Source organism: Lynx canadensis, chromosome C1, assembly GCF_007474595.2.
Source record: "Lynx canadensis isolate LIC74 chromosome C1, mLynCan4.pri.v2, whole genome shotgun sequence".
Taxonomy (NCBI): Eukaryota; Metazoa; Chordata; class Mammalia; order Carnivora; family Felidae; genus Lynx; species Lynx canadensis.
In genome coordinates, this window is record NC_044310.1 from 110,411,967 (window position 1) to 110,431,032 (window position 19,066).

Below are 19,066 nucleotides of genomic sequence, written 5' to 3' on the forward strand. Positions count from 1 at the left end.
GCCTGCAGTTAAACAGCATGGGATGCCACATCATTGTGGGTTTTTGGGATTGGGGGGTGGGTGGTAGGTGGTGGTAGTTAAACGTGCATAACCCAACATTTGCTATTTTAGCCGTCCCTATAGTCTTGAAATGTGAACTAAGCCACCTGATCAGAGATTGGCAGGGCTATTTCTTGTGGGAATGGAGGTGGGGTAAGTGCTCTAAAGCTTCTTCCAGATCACTCTGGGTCTGACCTCGATTGAAGACCTGGCTTTGAGATACTTGAAGGACTTGACTCTGAACCAACACTGCACAAAGAACCATAGTAGTGTCCTGAGGAATGTAATGCAAGTGCTGTCTCTTCTGAGTGTTTTCCTCATTCTGAAATGAAGCTCTGACAAGGATTTTAGGATCTCTTCCCTCTGCTTACTTTGTTTCCATGAGGTTCTGTATGCTAGAGCAAATTAAAAAATAAGTGACCCCTCCAGTTTCAAGACTGTACCTATTGCTAGGGGAACCAAACAGCAGAGAGAGGTTTCAAATTCATCCTGTCAGCCACTCAGGTTCCTGCTGCGAATCCAGCCTCCCACCTGCCACCCCCAGTACGGCCATTCCTTCTTTGATCCCACCCTGGTTTCTGACCAAATAAGTAACCAAGAATGCTGATACTGGAATCTTTAGGCTGGCAGTCTGCTAGGCCTGAGCTCAAATCTTGGTTCTGCCATTTATGAGCCAGACAGCTAGTTACTACTCTGAGCCAAATGTTCTGCTTTGTGACAGGGCTGTGAACCTCCAAGGTAACCTGCCAGGAAGGCTTTGCCCAGGCCCCAGTGTACTGTTGCAATGGCTGGATGACTATCTGGACTGTCATCCAATGTCAGATGTAGATGGGGACCACTGGGCAAGTATCAAAACCTCTGGGACCCCTAAGCTACTCTGGACATGTGGGAGGAGGAAGCATAACTATGCTCAGACCTTCAGGTCAGGACAGGCTTTCTGAAAGGGGTGGGTGCTGAAGTAAGCCCAGCTTGACCTCAAGCCCTCAAGAGGGCTTTTCAGAGAGAGTCTTAACAGTTCCAACACAGGGCACACTGCCCAGACGGGCTTTAGAATCCAAGAGTGGGACTCTCAGGGCAGCCTCCAGGAAGTTGTACCTGGAAGGCAAGGGTGGTTTGCACAGTTACATAACCTCCCCACATCCCCACATCCCCATTCCGTTGTATCTCTAGAGATTGTATTAATACAAAGGGAAAGGGAGGGGGTCACATGTTTATTCCTTTGGTTTCCTTTGTACACTTACCAGGCGACTTCCAGCAGCGGGTGCTAAGATTTTTTTTTTTTTAATTTTTGAGAGAATAGATGAAATTGGGAGATTCTTAACATTAACTTTGAATATAGGGAGAAGTGGGAAACATATCAGCATACTATATTTAATGGCAGAATACCTGGGTCCAGGAAAGACATTAGTGATTCAGTCTACAAGAGATTCTTTGAGAAGCAGACCAAAAGGTTACAAAAGTAAATTACTATTTTGGTTGAAAAAAATGTAGAGCAACATTAATAAAATATGTATTACAGCAAACGTGTTTGCGTAAGTTCTGTATAATTAGTGTTTTCCTTCATTTCCCAAGAATTATATGATGAAAATGACATTTAAGGAAATTGAAATATGAATTTACCTCAGAGTGAATATTCCTCTTATGTACCTGATAATTTCATTCATGTTACTACCCCCCATCTGTTTTGACTAAATGTTAAAGAACAGTTCCAGTGCCCACCCCTGCTCCTCAGATCTCTTGTGACTCACCTACCCCCAACCACAAGTAACTTTTTTCTCTATGTATCTTAAAAAAAATTTTTTTTTAATGTTTTTATTTTTGAGACAAAGACAGAGCATGAGCAGGGGAGGGGCAGAGAGCAAGGGAGACACAAAATCTGAAGCAGGCTCCAGGCTCTTAGCTGTCAGCACAGAGTCAGATGCGGGGCTTGAACTCACAGACTGTGAGATCATGACCTGAGCTGAAGTCAGACGCCTAACCGACTGAGCCACCCAGGCGCCGCACTATGAATCTTTCTATAGCATTTTCTTTCACTTTCTTTTCTCTGACCACTTGCCATTTTCTGTCTTTTATTATGGAAAATAAGTCCAGATTTTGCATCAGCTGCTTTTGGTCATCTTGTGGGGACATATTTATGACTGAATCATCTTTTTAACCCCAGGGCTTTCCACATGAGTGTTTATAAAGGTTTCCTGAATGAAAATGTTGTAGACCATCCACCTTGCAAACATCACAGTGTGCATTAATTCTCTCCTTACTTTCTTCACCTGTTCACTTCTTTCCTGCTGTGTGTATATAGAAGATACCAAGTGTTGGGTATCCAGCTTGATGTTGGGCCAGCACATGGTAAGGTCCAGTAGGTATTTGGTGCTCTTAATGGCCTGTTGGTTGGACAGATGGAAGAAAAAGGCCTATACTGAGTTCCAGGCCCATTTCCCACACCCAGCTGCTACATGTCCCCAGACTCCTCATCAGGACATTTGTCCTGCGCATCCAATGAACCATGTAGGAAAACATTTTCAAACAGTCTGCCTATGCTATGTAACCTACTATTATTTTACCCAGTAATTTTCTTCTGGAAATACAGATATACAGCAAATTAATTTTGTAAAAATTACTATATTTATAAATCAAAAGAACACAGATTACATACTGTCAAGTAATATATATATTTTTAATGTTGATTTATTTTTGTGTGTGAGAGAGAGAGCACGTGTGATCAGGGGAGGGGCAGAGAGAGAGAGGGACAGAGGGTCCCAAGCAGGCTCTGCTCTGACAGCAGAGAGCCAGATGTGGGGCTGGAACCCATGAACTGGGAGATCATGACCTGTGAAGTCTTAGGCTTAACCGACTGAGCCACCCAAGGCGCCCCTTAATTCATCATTTGTAAACACAGTTTAAAGGACAACTAAACACTGTTCACCACAGAGACAAATAATGCACTAATTCCTTCCTTTGTTGTACAATCTTCTATTTTCTCTCAAGCCGAAAACAGCATTGTTTTTCATTTGCTTACATTTCTGTGTATCATCCAAATGTTCCAACAGATGTATTAAAGGTCTCTCAGTATCACTTCCCACGTGCTCAGAAGTATCAGAATAATTCACTACAAATCGATCACATTTTTTAAAATACTTAAGCGTTCAAAGAAATTCCACTGTGTTTTCGGCGTCACTAACCCAGCTTTCCATCAAGAGGAGTTCCTAGGGTCAGTCAATTAGCGCGTTCCCGCGTTTCATCTAATCCTTCCTCCGGCTCTAGGAAGCAGGCCTTACGAAAGGCGAGGAAGCTGAGGCTCAGAAAGGTCAGTTGACCAGTCCGAGGACGCGCGACAAAGGGACCCTCGGCTCCCCAAAAAGCTCCGGGACTCCGTCGCCCATGTCCGCCTGGGCATCCCAGAGAGCCGCGCCACCCTCACCAGCTTCCTGGTGGAAGCCCACCCCATCCTCTGCGACCACGCCCCTTCCGTGGCCGGGACCCGCGCTTCCGCTTCCGGCGGTGTGAGTGGGACGCGCGGCGTGGTGTGGCGTTTCGTGGCGATGGCGGCCGGAGGTAGCGATCCGCGGGCCGGCGACGTAGAGGAGGATGCCTCACAGCTTATCTTTCCCAAAGGTGGGGCTGGGGCTGCGCGACTGCCCCCGCTGTCCCGCGTGGTCGCCGCAAACCTGGCGTCGCCCCGTGCCTCGCCCGAGGCCGCGGCGGACAGCTGGGCGGGTTCCCGGCTAGGAGACTGGCAGGGAGGATGGGGGATGCGGCCGTGGGAGGGGCCTGGGCCCGCACGGCCACTGTACCTCTAGAGGGGCCAGTCGGATTCCACGCCTGCTGCCTTGGAACCGTGGGCGCCCCGCTCCACGCCACCCCTGAGCAGCCTCTTGCTACTCGTTTAAGTAATTTACCCGATAAACTGCGAAGTGCTGCAGGAATGTGGCAAGGATGAATAAAGCGACACTAGTTAAAGTGGTAAGGACATCATCATTAATCATTAATGTGCCATTCCAAGGGCGCTTGGCTGGCTCAGCCAGTAGAGCATGCGACTCTTGATCTCAGGGTCATGCGTTCAAGCCCCACATTGGGCAAGGAGCCTATTAAAAAAAAAAAGGTAATGTAAGGTTGCAAAAGGAAAAAGAGACTAGCGTGGACTGAACTTCCGATGTGTGCAGAGTGACTGGGCCTTTTATAGGCAGAATAAAGAAATGGGGAGGAGGTGAGTGGGGTCTCCATAGGATCAGGGAAGTGAAAAATTACAAAAACCGGGAAGGGGGGGTTGGTCGATTTGAAATCCATTTGGTTTTGTTAACTGGCGCTTGCAAGAGTTAGACTTCTCCTCTCCCACAGCTCTTACTGTGAACTGACGGAGGCCCTACCTTCAGGTGTTGGCTGGGACAAACAGTAAATTTCTTGGGCAGACTTGGTTTTCAGAGGCAGGAGCTTTAAAGGGGCTAAGGTCATCCTAGGAACATGGCCTTGAGCTGTTAGAAATTATGTTAGTGTTTTGTTAAAGTCTTTCTGGGCCAAGGTTGAGTCCCAAAAGGAGGACTCAGGAGCCTGGCCTGGCTAGAGTTTGGGTCAAGGAGAGCCTTTGTCAGAGGACTATCTATAAGTACAGCACATTTTACTGTCAGGGAACTTCCTTTGTGCAGTGTGATGTATTTTATTTGTAATCCCCCCCCCCTTTTTTTTTTTAACTTTAGTTTTTTAATTTACATCCAAGTTAGTTAGGTTATAGTACAACAATGATTTCAGGAGTAGAATCCTTAATGCCTCTTACTCATTTAACCCATTCCCCCTCCCACAACCCCTCCAGTAACCCTCTGTTTGTTCTCCATATTTAAGAGTCTCTTGTGTTTTGTCCCCCTCCCTGTTTTTATATTATTTTTGCTTTCCTTCCCTTGTGTTCATCTGTTTTGTGTCTTAAAGTCCTCATATGAGTGAAGTCATATGATTTTTGTCTTTGACTAATTTCGCTTAGCATGATACCTCCAGTTCCATCCACGTAGTTGCAAATGGCAAGATTTCATTGGTTTAGATTGCCGGGTAATACCCCATTGTATACATATACCACATCTTCTTTATCCATTCATCTGCTGATGGACGTTTGGGCTCTTTCCATACTTTGGCTATTGTTGATAGTGCTGCTATAAACATCGGGGTGCATGTGTCCCTTCGGAACAGCACACCTGTATCCCTTGGATAAATACTTAGTAGTGCAATTGCTGGGTCGTAGGGTAGTTCTATTTTTAATTTTTTGTAGAACCTCCATACTGTTGTCCAGAGTGGCTGCACCAGTTTGCATTCCCATGAGCTGTGCAAAAGAGATCCTCTTTCTCCACATTGTCGCCAACATCTGTTGCCTGAGTTGTTAATGTTAGCTGATGTACTTTATTTGTAATTTAGAAGCCAAAAATAGGCAAGAAGCTTAAGATTTTAAAATAACCATATTTTACAGATAGTGGAAAATGCAAACTAAATCTTCACAGTATCCACCTTAACAATAACCTTAAAATTACCCAATAATTTTAAAATTGTTATATCCACGATAAAAACTGAAACTCTACACCCTTTTCACCCAGAGGAAACTACTGTAAACAATTTAGTGCTTATCCTTCCAGACTAATTTTATGTTTATTAATATATACATACACTATTTTTCTTTGTAAAAATGAGATTATACAAAAGAAGTGCTACAGCCTTTAAAAATTTTGACGGTAGGGGTGCCTGGGTGACCCAGTCAGTTAAGCGTCCGACTTTGGTTCAGGTCATGATCTCACAGTTCATGAGTTCCAGCCCCAAGTCAGGCTCTGTGCTGACAGCTCAGAGCCTGGAGCCTGCTTCAGGTTCTGTGTCTCCCTCTCTCTCTGCTCCTCCCCCGCTCGTGCTCTGTCTCTTTCTTTCAAAAATAAATAGACATTAAAAAAAAATTTCTTTATTAAAAGAAATTTTTTGACAATATATTGTGTAGAACTTTTTTGTTTTTGTTTTGTTTTTAAACTCCAGGCCCATCGTGGGGCTTGAACTCATGGCCTGGAGGTCAAGAGTTGCTTGGTCTGCTGACTCAGCCAGCCAGGCACTCCTGTCTTATTCTCTTAAAGGGCCAGATATACTTAGTGGTTTACCATAATACTATTTATCTGTTGATAAGCATATAGGTGGCTTCCAGTTTTTTATTTCATAGGCTCAAGGTCAAATTTCCATAGGATAGCTTCATAGAAGTTTTTGGCAGAATAGAAGTGTGTGTGTGTGTGTGTGTGTGTGTGTGTTTAAGTGTAATAACTGAGACAGAGATGCTTTCTTAATGTATGATAAAGCTTATTGTACTTGGGTTTTATCTAGGTACTTTTTATTTTTTGCACTCTGAAAATATTTGTTTTGATAAAGGCAGGTAGCATCTGGTACACATGAAAATTTTATTGAATTTGGTATAATTAGATCTTAGATTCTGTCAAGTAATGGTATGTCAGAGTTCTGAATATCTCTTATCTTTAACTTCTCGCTCATATGTGGGGGGGGGGGAACACAGTGTTTATTATGTAGTTTAGAACATGTGAAGATGCTGGCACCTGGTTTGCTCAGCCAGTAGAACATTTGACTCTATGTCGGGGGTTGTGAATTCAAGCCCTATTTTGGGGGTAGACTTGACTTAAAAAAAAATGTGAAGATACATAGAAACAACAGTAAGTACTTAAAAGTTTAGGAAAGCCTTTGCTGTAGATAGCAAGAAAACAAATGTGTGCTAATTCATTGTAGGACAGAAAGAATGCATGAGGCAACTGAAAGCATCTGAGAGTTTGTAGTGGTAGTTTTCACAGCATGTTTGCCTGAAAATACAATTTGTCCTTTATCCATGTGATATAATTAACAGCAATTCTACTGAAAAAACTAGTAAGTAAGCCATTTTTCCAAAAATGTTTGTATGATCCCAGTCCCTCCCTCCCTCAATTAAAGAAATCCCCTAGAATATTTTGTACTAGAGAGAAAATTTTGTAGTAGAAGACCATCTGAAATTGCTACCTTTATCATAATGTTTGTAATGAAGCGTCCTCAAAATTCCCAGTGTTGGGGCCCCTGGGTGGCTCAGTTAAGTGTCCAGCTTCAGCTCAGGTCATGATATCATGGTTTGTGAGTTCGAGTCCTTCATCAGGCTCTGTGCTGACAGCTCAGAGCCTGGAGCCTGCTTCGGATTCTGTATCTCCCTCTCTGCCCCTACCCTGCTTGTGCATGCGTGCGCACTCGCTCTCTCTCGCTCTCTCTCAAGAATAAACATACATTAATTTTTTTTTTTTTAATAAAAAAGAAAATTCCCAGTTGAGGTACTGGTCAAGGAATATTTTTCCTTCTTATAGGAAGGAATTGATAAATAATTTGGATGAATTGATAAATAATTTGGATTAATAAATTGTGGCTATGGTTCTTAAAAGATCAGTACAGAGGAAGAGTAACATGCATAGTTTGGCTGCTTTGACCTTTCATTGTTTGAAAGGAGTGAAAGTGATGTATAAATAGTACTTGGACATTACCCTCAGTAAAGAATGGGAACAGGTGACTTCCTGGTGTTCTGACAGTTCTGTTCTGTTACATTTAACAGGTAAATTTTGCTTGGTATGGAAAGGGAGGCATATCTTACTTGGCCAATTTTCCAGGAGGCTTAAAAGCAGCAATAGCTGTAACAAACATGGAGATGGTTCTTACTAGTAATTCTTGTTTAGCCTATTGGTTTCCATTTTCTTTTTTTTTTTTCTTTAAGTTTGTTTATTTTGAGAGAGCTTGCCCACAAGTGGGGGAGGCTCAGAGAGAGGGAATGAGAGAATCCCAAACAGGCTCTGCAGTGTCAGCATGGACTGGAACTTAGAAACCGTGAGATCATGACCTGAGCTGAAACCAAGAGTCAGATGGTTAACTAACTGAGCCACCCAGATGCCCCTGATTTCCATTTTCTGAGTCTGTATCAATGCAGCAGCCTCAGAAGTTGAGATTAACCCACTTTTTAGCTGCTGCTGCTTTTTTTTTCTCTTATGTCACTTGTGACTGTCACTTCAGAGATGTGGAGTCCTACGCTCCTAATATTTACTGTTGTCTCAGCTCATTGCTTTGAAAGCAGTAGTTTCTTCACTTGTACATCACTTCACCAGTGAGTAACAGGCAGTGACCTGGGCTGGACAGGAATTGGCTCTGAGTTCCTCTTGTTCAAATTCTGCTGACCTCGAGTAGAAAATAGCTTTTTGGTGCCTTTTAGATTCAGAAGTAATGAGAACCTTGCAAGTAAAAATACTGTTTCCTCCTGCTGCCACCCTCCCCCAGCACAGACTGTTGTGGAAGCAGAGTGGAGCTCTTGTCACCTGGCCCGAGAGAGGGGGGCCACCCCTCTGATAGTGGTATTAGTGATTTCCCGAGAGTAAACATACCCAGATCCCATGGAAATGCTAAATTGCACGTAATTTTGGGTTTTCCTCATTAGTCTTCATCAGTGTGGGATTAGAAACATGAATCCATGTTTATGAATGGTTCCTACTCTGGAGGAACTCCCTGATAAAGAAAAGGCAGAAACCAGCTCTAATACTTTATAATAATTATTAGGAATGTATGTTCCTGTGGGATGCAAAGGAGACACTGGTTTCCCAAGGAGATAATGTTATTCTGAAAATACAGGGAAAGTTTACCATATATTATGGAAAAACCTAGTTTTTTTATTTATTTCTTTTAAAACTAGTTTTTATTTATTTATTTTTTTTTTAAATTTTTTTTTTTCAACATTTATTTATTTTTGGGACAGAGAGAGAGAGACAGAGCATGAACGGGGGAGGGGCAGAGAGAGGGAGACACAGAATCGGAAACAGGCTCCAGGCTCCGAGCCATCAGCCCAGAGCCTGACGCGGGGCTCGAACTCACGGACCGCGAGATCGTGACCTGGCTGAAGTCGGACGCTTAACTGACTGCGCCACCCAGGCGCCCCTAAAACTAGTTTTTAAAGACTGCTTACTGGTATTCTTACTGTTCATGAGGATTATTATAATTTTTTTTAAGTTTGTTTTCAGAAAGAGGGCACAAGCAGGGGAAGGGCAGAGAGAAAGAGAGAATCCCAAGCAGGCTCCATGCTGCCAGTGTAGACTCCAGTGTGGGACTTGAACTCACAAACCTTGAGATTATGACCTGAGCCAAAATCTAGAGTTGTACATTTAACTGATTGAGCTACCCACGTGCTCCAAGAGGATTTTTTTTAATGTTTATTTTTTATTTTTGAGAGCAAGTGTGGCAAGGGCAGAGAGAGAGGGGACAGAGGGTCTGAAGCAGGCTCTGCGCTGTCAGGCTGATACCAGTGAGCCCCATGCAGGGCTTGAACTCATGAACCGTGAGATTATATATAACCTGAGCCAAAGTCAAATGCTCAACCGACAGGATTATTTAAAAAAATTTTTTTAAATGTTTATTTATTTTTGAGAGACAGAGACATGGCACGAGTGGGGGAGGGGCAGAGAGAGAGGGAGAGACAGAATCTGAAGCAGGCTCCAGGCTCTGAGCTGTCAGCACAGAGCCCAACGTGGGGCTCGAACTCATGAGCCATGAGATCATGACCTGAGCCTAAGTCAGATGCTCAGCAGACTGAGCCACCCAGGCGCCCTGACTGAGGATTATTTTAAATGAGCGAGCCCAAATGTCCATCACATGATGAATAGATAAAAATGTGGCATGTGCATATATATATATAATATATATGTGTGCATACACACTTGTACACACTCAGTGGAATATTACTCAGCCATAAAAAGAATGAAATCTTGGCTATTTACAATGACATGGATGGAGCTAGAGAGTATAATGCTAAGTGCCATAAGAGAAAGACACTGATTTCACTCATATGTGGAATTTAAGAAACAAAACAGATGTACATAGGGGAAAAGAAAAAAAGAGGGGCAAATCAGAAAACAGACTCTTTTTTTTTTTTTTAAATTTTTTTTTTTTCAACGTTTATTTATTTTTGGGACAGAGAGAGACAGAGCATGAACGGGGGAGGGGCAGAGAGAGAGGGAGACACAGAATCGGAAACAGGCTCCAGGCTCCGAGCCATCAGCCCAGAGCCCGACGCGGGGCTCGAACTCACGGACCGCGAGATCGTGACCTGGCTGAAGTCGGACGCTTAACCGACTGCGCCACCCAGGCGCCCCGGAAAACAGACTCTTTACAGGAAAAAAAAAACAAGGTTGCTGGAGGGGAAGTGGGACCGGGGGGATGAGTTAAATGGGTGATGGGTATTAAGGAGGGCACTTGTAATGAGCACTGGGTGTCATGTATAAGTGATGAATCCCTAAATTATATACTTGAAACTAGTATTACACTGTATGTTAACTCACTAGAACTTAAGAAACTTGAAACTAAAAAAATAAATAGGTATCAAGGGCAGGAGATTTGTGTGATGGTAAATATTTGAAATAGGTTTAGTTGGTAAACTACATAAGACTATGAAACCTGGAAGGTAGGGAGTAGGGACTTCTGGCCTCAGGCCCAATGCCAAGTACGTGATCTGGGTGAATGAGTAGATAATAGATTCATTCAGCTACTAAAATAGAATTGGGGGTGCATTATTGTGTGTTTCCAAACCCTTGGCCCTCCCTAATGTGTAATAATTATTAAAATTGAGGGTATAGTATTAGTATTATGGAACTACATTAGGAGCTCATGCAAGCTAAAGAGAAATAATTGTTGGTTATGCTCCCTTTTGGAATCAGTAACTGGCCTAATTAGGATAATGACATGTCATTATTTAATAGCACGTCCAGGTCAGGTTCTTTGATGTTAGAAACTGGCCCCACTGAACTAAATTTTAGTCTCATGAACTCTTCTGTGCCTTGTGGTAGGCAGGTCTGGCTGAAGGTGAAGCTGTGGGATATGAGGCCTCTGGCTTTATGCAGGGACGCAAACTTGCTGTTAATCTCGAAAGCAAAATGAACATTTAGAAGCTGTCTTTTGAAGGAATATTTTCAGCTGACATTTGTGCTTCTCACAAATAGAGTTTGAAACAGCGGAGACACTACTAAATTCAGAAGTTCACATGCTTCTGGAGCATCGAAAGCAACAGAATGAGAGTGCAGAGGATGAACAGGAACTTTCTGAGGTCTTCATGAAAACTTTAAATTACACAGCCCGTTTCAGTCGTTTCAAAAACAGAGAGACTATTGCCAGTGTCCGCAGGTGAGTGCTAAAGGAAAGTTTTTATTAATCCAAATTCGTGGATGTCTGAGCGTAAAATACTTTTGCCTCCAGCACCACCAGCACCAGCACCCAATGGGCATCATCTATACCATGAATGTAAGAAAAATAATGTCTTTGTCAGAAATTTAAAAACGGCTCTTTGATCACCAAAATGCTCTTTGATCACCTTTTCCGGTACCTGAAATCCCCGTGGTCATCCTGTAGAGTAACCACTATTGGCAGTTTGTTGTTATTCTTCCAGATCTTTTCCATGCATTCACATACCTATATACACCTATAAACAACACACAAGTGATTTGTGATGGTGGTTGTTTTAATAAAATGGGCTTATTTATTTATTATTCACCTGAAATGTCTTCAAGATCTTTTTTTTTGTATTTTAATTTTAATTGTTTTTAATGTTTATTTATTTTTGAGAGAAAGAGACAGAGCATGAGGGGGAGGGGTAGAGAGAGAGAGGGAGACACGGAATCTGAAGCAGGCTCCAGGCTCCAGCTGTCAGCACAGGGCCAGACGCAGGGCTCAAGCCCATGATCCACGGGATCATGACCTGAGCCATGCAAGCTCCCCTCAAGATCTTTATATGTTTGTAAATATAAATCAGGAGCTGTACCTTTCAGAAGATGGATTTTAGCATTTTTTCCCAAGGCATTGCTTCTCAAATTGAGTTGGATGTAACCTGGGAAACAGTGATGCTCTGGGGCATATAGCAGGCCACAGGAGAAACATCTTCCTCAGGTAGCAGTTTAATTTAATGGTAGGTGATTTTAAAACATTTCTACATTAAAACAAACAGATACCAGCATACTGTGGAGTAAAACAAAAACTGTGTATAAATTCTTGAATTAAATTACAAGACTTAAAACCCTACTTGTAGATGCAGAAAGTCATTTGAGCCCATGCGCCCAGGTTGCCTAGGGGTACTTGTTTGCTCTGTTCCAGAGAAAATGTTTGAGAAGTACTGTCCTTAGGAAAAGCAAGTGTACAAAAAAGATGTATATACACATACTTTTCAGGGAGATATTTCTAATAGCCAATGGTAAAAAGAAAAAAAAGAAAAGCAACCTAAACATTCAATAGTAATTAAATAAAGTAGTAAATCATTTGGTGAACTACTATATTGTTATTAAAATTGTGGTAGTGGGGCACCTGGGTGGCTCAGTCGGTTAAGTGTCCGATTTCGGCTCAGGTCGTGATCTCGCAGTCCGTGAGTTCGAGCCCCGCATTGGGCTCTGTGCTGACAGCTCAGAGCCTGGAGCCTGTTTCGGATTCTGTGTCTCCCTCTCTCTGACCCTCCCCCATTCATGCTCTGTCTCTCTCTGTCTCAAAAATAAATAAAGGTTAAAAAAAAATTTTTTAAAAATTGTAGCAAATGAAAGATGTTGACATGTTAAGTGTGCAGAAAATGAAGGTGATAAAATTGTATCTGAAGTATACAGTCTGTTCTAGAAGGTGTGGGTGTACACACTGAGGAAAGATGGGAGGGGAGTGTGCAGTGTTGGGCCTGTGAGGTGACCTGAGTAGATGAAGGTAGGCTTATACCTTTGTGAATAAATGGTCTCAGGATTGTAAACATGTTGGTTCTCCCCAAATTACTGTATATATTTAGTGCCATTCTGCAACCTCAAGGAAATGGCGGGGGGGGGGGCTAATAAAATGATCTTAATATTGTAAGAATTGTCAGAAAAAATTTTCTAAGAAAAATGAAGAAGAATTTGTCGTAAATGACAACAAATTCAAATACAATTCTATCATATTTTGTGTGAGTCCAGTATATGGCATTGTAGGTTAGTGGGGAAATACTTTAAAACAAAGTTTGAACACTATATCACATTTTTAAAGTTTATTTATTTTGAGTTGGGGAGGGGCAGAGAAATATTCCTTAGCAGGCCCTATGCTGTCAGCACAGAGCCTGACATGGGGCTCTGTCCCTCAAACTGAGATCATGACCCAAGCTGATATCAAGAGTCAGACATTTAACCGAATGAGCCACCCAGGCACATACCCCCTCCCCCTTTTTTAAGGTTTATTTATTTATTTTGAGAGAGAGTGTGGGAGGGGCAGAGAAGAGAGGGAGAGAGAGATTGCCAGGCAGCCTCTGCCCTGTCAGCACACAGCCTGTCTCAGGGCTCAAACTCACAAACTGTGAGATATGACCTGAGCCGAAACCAAGAGTTGGACACTTAACTGACTGAGCCACCCAGGCACCCCTGAACACTGTATCTTACACCGAATTTAATTCCTCAGGAATTAAGGATTGGAATATAAACCATGGCGAATAAAAGTGTTATGTGACAATGTGAGTGAATATATGTATTATTTTGGCTGTGGTTAGTAGGACTTCAAATGTGGGGAAACTTGAGTGATTTCAGTTGAATATAAGCTTTGTGAGGGCAGGAACTTGGTCGTATTCATCACTGTCAGACTCATTGTGGGCACTAAATAAATACTGAATAAACAAAAGAATTTGTATAAATATCTTTAAACTCCCCTACATCAAATAAAATGCCGTATGCAAAATATAAGTATAAACAGGGAAAGAATTGGTATCCTTAATATTCTCTTAATATTGAAAACTCCCAGCAAATAATTAAGAAAGAGGTGACACCAGTTTTTGAAAATGGACACCGTCTCCAATTAGAGGCTTGATTTGAATCAGAACTTTAAATGGCTAGCTAATTCACATGAAATTATGCTCATCTTCAAGGAAATCAAAAAATGGTAAAAGAGCTAAGTAGATTTGAAAAGATTAGAAAAAGGGGCTCCTGGGTGACTCGGTTAAGCGATGGACTCTTGAATTCGGCTCAGGTCACGATCTCGCAGTTCCTGAGTTCAAGCCTCATACTGGGCTCTCTGCTGTCAGCGTAGAACCCACTTCTCGGATCTTCTGTTCCCCTCTCTCTCTGCCCCTCCCCTGCTTGTTCTCTCTCTCTATCCCTTTCACCCTTCCTCCCTCTCTCTCTCAAAATAAATAAACTTAAAATAAAGACATTCATATCCTCTGGATAATTTGACTTCCAGGAATTTATCTTTAAAACATACAGTAATTGGGGCACTTGGCTGGCTCAGTTGGTGGAGCAGCCAACCTTCTATGTCAGGGTTGTAAGTTCAAGCCCCATGTTGGGCATAGAACTTAAAAATTAAATCTTTAAAAAAAATACACAGTAATCAAAACTAAATCACACAGTAATCGATCAAATACACAAAGAAGTACACATAATGTTCAAAAAGCGTTACTTAAAATGAATAATTGAAACAGTTGAAATGTTCAACAGCAGGAAATTTGATATATAAATTATGGCACAGCCTTTTAGTGGAGTGCCATGTTCAGGGTGCTGTTATGTGTGTACTAATAGGAAAACAGCTGTGTTGTTGATTGGAAAAAGGCCAATCACAGAATGACATTTGTTATGACTCATTTGTTTTAAAAAAGAAATTACAGAGGAGGGGAAGGTGATCTCCATGGAAAAGTTAATACTAGTTATTTCTGGGTAGGATTTCAGGTTATCTTCACCTTTTTGATATCTTTTGTATTGTTTATGAGTATATGTTCATTTTACAACAAACCCCTCCACACACATACCTACACTACACTTCTTTAGAAACCTCTTCCCAAGTAACTAAGTTTACAATATTTTCTTTAGAAAATGGATATAGCTTTTTAAGTGACAAAAAGTGATGAATGTATGAGTGAATATTCTAAAACAGAAAAGTGTTTGGAATGATACGCTAAGATAATAACATTGATTTTGTTTAGGTAGTGATATGGGTAGCTTTTATTTATCTGTCATGTATTTTCTAAATTCTGTGTGATAACTAATATGCTTGTAATAGAATGATACGCACAGTAAATGTTTTGTTTCCGAACAGATGTTTAAGGTGTTCTCTGAAACCAAATCCACCATGGATGAGCTCTCTTTTAAGAGCTATATGTGTGAAAAACCAAGATAGGATTTGACAGTGTTTTATACAATTTGAATTAGAACTGTGCATTTAAAATAAGATGCTGTTTGCACACATATTTGTACAAAGTAAGGTTTGCCTATATTTATTTTGTAGATAAGTTTAAAAGAGAATTTCCTCCTTGTCACAATATCCAAACAAGGGAGGAGAGAACAACAAAATAAATTCCTGAGGAAAAGGTTGTGTAGTCCTTAAGGTGTATATGGTGGTTTTTCAAAAGTTAAAATGACACGGCTTCTCTTGCCCTGTGTGCTCTGCTCACTTTTGTGGCCTCTGTCTGATTTCACTGTAATTTCCTGTTCTCCAGGAACAGAACAGGAAATGATCTGAAAGTGTGATTTGGCAGCCAAGCAAACTATATGAAAGATTGCAAGTGCTTTACTTGCTTACCTTTCTTGCTAAGTACCTTTGGGTTCTCTTTTTCCTAGTCATCATTCTTTGATTTTTGTTTGTTTTGATTCTTTACTCCGTGATCAGCTTGTTGCTCCAGAAGAAGCTTCATAAGTTTGAGTTGGCCTGTTTGGCCAACCTTTGCCCAGAGACTGCTGAGGAGTCGAAGGCTCTGATCCCAAGGTTAGTACCGGCTGTGCTGAGTTCTGTATGTTGGATAGATTCCTACAAGTAGAATTAGTGTGTCTAAATGGTGTGTGCATTTAAAATATGGACTGATATCATCAGCATTGAATGGAGTGCCTTTTTTAACAGGGTATGAAAATGATGGTTTTATAGCACACCAACTGTTAGCAAAAATGTGGAACAGCTGAATCTTTCATACACTGATGGTAGGAGTGCAAATTAGTACAGTCACTCACTTTGGAGAACAATTTAGCTACATCTAGTAAAGTTAAAGATGATTATACACTGACCCAAAAACCATTCCTGGGTACATGCCCTGAAAGCAGCTCATACAGTTCATAAGAAGGCATATTCTAGTGCTCATTACTGCATTATTCGTGGTAACAGAACTTGATAATCTGTCAAACATGGGCATGAATAAAAAAATCATTTATATAGCAATGAAAACATTAATGAACTGGAATAACATCCAATACCAAAATGAATTTGGAGTGAAGAAAATTGTAGAAGGATATATACAGAATGATGCCATTTCTTATAAAGTGTAAAAACAGTGCTGCATATGACTTGAGAGAGATAGATAATAGGTATAAAATAAGTATAGAAATGATAAATACCAAATTTAGCATAATGGCTAATTCTGGGGAAGGTATTTTGATAGGGAGCATACACAGAGCCATTCATTAATTTGTTCTGTTGTGTTTATCAAAGAAATCTAAATCAAGTAGGAGTAACTATTAAGGTTACCTTATTTTCTATACTTTTTTAAATCTTTGAAACACTTCATAATGTTTCTAAAAGGAATGGCATGCAGGAAGTACAGCTGAAAGGGTAAAGGTGTCAGCATTTAGAGGTAAATGGAGAAGTGGGCACAGCGGTGCTCAAAGATCAGTGTGTTAAAAAGAGATCGGGAACATTGTCAGTTGCTGAGACACTTAGTTCTTTTGGTTTTCTTCTCGTAGCCTGGAGGGGCGGTTTGAAGATGAGGAGCTGCAGCAGATTCTTGATGATATCCAGACCAAGCGCAGCTTTCAGTATTAATCTCCAGATACCATTCTGCTGCTGAGGGCACGACACCCCAGCCCAGCATCACTGTCCCGGTCTCTGGAGCTGACTTACACAGAAATTGTATGGCAGAAGACACTTGGTGTAGGTTGCTGTGTTGGACTTGACTAGTGGACCTTGATAACCTGACCTTGCCTCTCAGAAGGGTGAGATGGGGTGCTGTGCTCATATGCTACACTGTTGACTACCTCATACCACAGTTTTGGTCCCGGTGGTATTTCTAAAAATTTTTTAAGTCATCTCTACTCCCAGCATGGGACTTTAACTCATGACCCCAGGATCAATTGACGCATGCTCTACCAACTGATGCAGCCAGGTGCCCCCTTTTTAAGATTTTATCTTTTTTAGCTCCTGTGTTATTTTTGATTCCTAAGATTTCGTGTTTAATAATTTCAATCTGTTTTTAGTTCTTAAAACTAATAGAATGTATAAAACTGGTATAGGAAGCAATAGTCTTATCTCAATGTGAAAGGAAGAATTAAGGGGGGCCCCTGGCTGGCTCGGTCAGTATAGCATACAATTCTTGATCCCAGGGCCATGAGTTCAAGCCCCATGTTGGGCATGGAGCCCACTTAAAAAAACAAAACAAACAAAAAAGCCCAAACAGGGGTCCCCAAATATAAATGCAAAAGGAAGAATTAAACCAGATCTGTATCGTCATTTAAAATTCCTAAAGAAAGGAAGATAGTCATGACTGTGAGACAGCATTGGCATCGTGCTTAACCTGGAAGTCCAGGAAGAAGCTTGCTAGAAAGCAGTTACACCTGAGGATAACTGCCAAGCATCATGGAGCCCATAGCCCTGAGGTAGATGGGTACTTGGCCTTTTTTCTTGGACTGTTGCAGAATGTAGGTTTGGAGGCAGTGGTCCTTAAGCACTGTTTTCTCACTCCCAAATTAAGATTTTTTTCCTTCATAGGCCAAACTTGAAGGTTTGAACACTTTGAAGAGTCTTTGAATGGGACATTCCAGTCCAAACCTCTGGCTTGCTACTCAGTAGGTGTTCTCTGATGAGGGTGACTTGGAAGGAGGGAGCCTGCCTCTTCGGGAGCCACTACAGTGCAGTCACTCGATGTGAAGCTAGTTGGGGGAATCTCTTTAATAGCTAAACATTCTAGCTGGGTATACTGCAGTATCATACCCAATGAGGTTTAGCCACGGCACAGATACTGGTCACTGAAGAAAAAAAAAAGCTAAACATTCTAGCTTTGATATTTCTGAAGGAAATATGCCTGTTTTCTTCACAATTTGGAGATTTTTCTTTAGAGCACTTGTTGGCTCCAGATGAATGTATGATCCAAAAAAAGGTTGGAGAGACAACAAAGTTTGTTTTGTTTTGTTTTAAATAGGTTCCACATCCATTGTAGGACTTGAACTCCTGACTCGGAGATCAAGAGTCTTATGCTCTACTGACTGAGCTTGCCAGAGGCCCCAACAAAGTTAGTTTTTAAAAGGTAAGATAATTTGGAGTGCCTCATTGGCTCAGTCAGTAGAGCGTATGATTCTTGATCTTGGGGTCATGAGTTCAAGCCTCATGTTTGGTGTAGAGTTTACTTAAAAAATAAAATAGTTTGATATGTGCTGGCTAAGGCAAAAATAAACTTTATAAATTCTTTCATTTTCTGAAATGACAGTTTATAAGTCACTGATATTTAGTATTTGAAGGAAATCATCTTTTCATCCTTGGCAACTTCCCTTCTTTGAAACACATCAGTGTTCTGGGTTATAAAATGTAGATGCTAATAGTATGTATTCCATAGATAATTTTGAGAAGATTGCTAAAAAGAGCCTAATTAGTGTCTGACATCTATTATGCCCCAATAAACGTTAGCTCGTATTAGCATCTCGGTCAGATGAGCAAGTAGACATAGGTAGTTAGCTTGCTTCATAGAAATTAGTGTAGGAATTTGGTAGCATGCCACTGGTACTGGTATCAGGCTATGAAAGCCAAATTACTTGGATCCGTAGAATTGTTTTTATTTTTTTTTAATTTTTTTTTAATGTTTATTTATTTTTTTTGAGACAGAGAGAGACAGAGCATGAACGGGGGAGGGTCAGAGAGAGGGAGACACAGAATCGGAAATAGGCTCCAGGCTCTGAGCTGTCAGCACAGTGCCTGACGCGGGGCTTGAACTCACGGACCGCGAGATCATGACCTGAGCTGCAGTCGGCCGCTTAACCGATGGAGCCACCCAGGCGCCCCCGTAGAATTGTTTTTAAAG

At 41.4% G+C, this 19,066-nt stretch overlaps 1 protein-coding gene across 1 annotated transcript; it reads left to right on the forward strand.

The window, feature by feature from the left end:
- Window positions 1-3,527: 3,527 nt before the first annotated feature.
- On the forward strand, window positions 3,528-18,857 carry POLR2D (RNA polymerase II subunit D). Its single transcript, XM_030324765.2, has 4 exons — window positions 3,528-3,651; window positions 11,040-11,220; window positions 15,682-15,777; window positions 16,743-18,857. Exons 1-4 carry the CDS (start codon window positions 3,579-3,581, stop codon window positions 16,819-16,821), a joined length of 429 nt encoding a protein of 142 aa, XP_030180625.1. The 5' UTR covers window positions 3,528-3,578; the 3' UTR covers window positions 16,822-18,857.
- The last annotated feature ends 209 nt before the right edge of the window (window positions 18,858-19,066 follow it).

Coding starts and splice junctions, on each gene's coding strand:
- POLR2D (XM_030324765.2), top strand. CDS start 3,579: ATGGCGGCCGGAGGTAGCGATCCGCGGGCCGGCGACGTAGAGGAGGAT. Junction 11,221..15,681: donor ACTATTGCCAGTGTCCGCAG/GTGAGTGCTAAA, acceptor CTCCGTGATCAG/CTTGTTGCTCCAGAAGAAGC. Junction 15,778..16,742: donor TCGAAGGCTCTGATCCCAAG/GTTAGTACCGGC, acceptor TTCTTCTCGTAG/CCTGGAGGGGCGGTTTGAAG.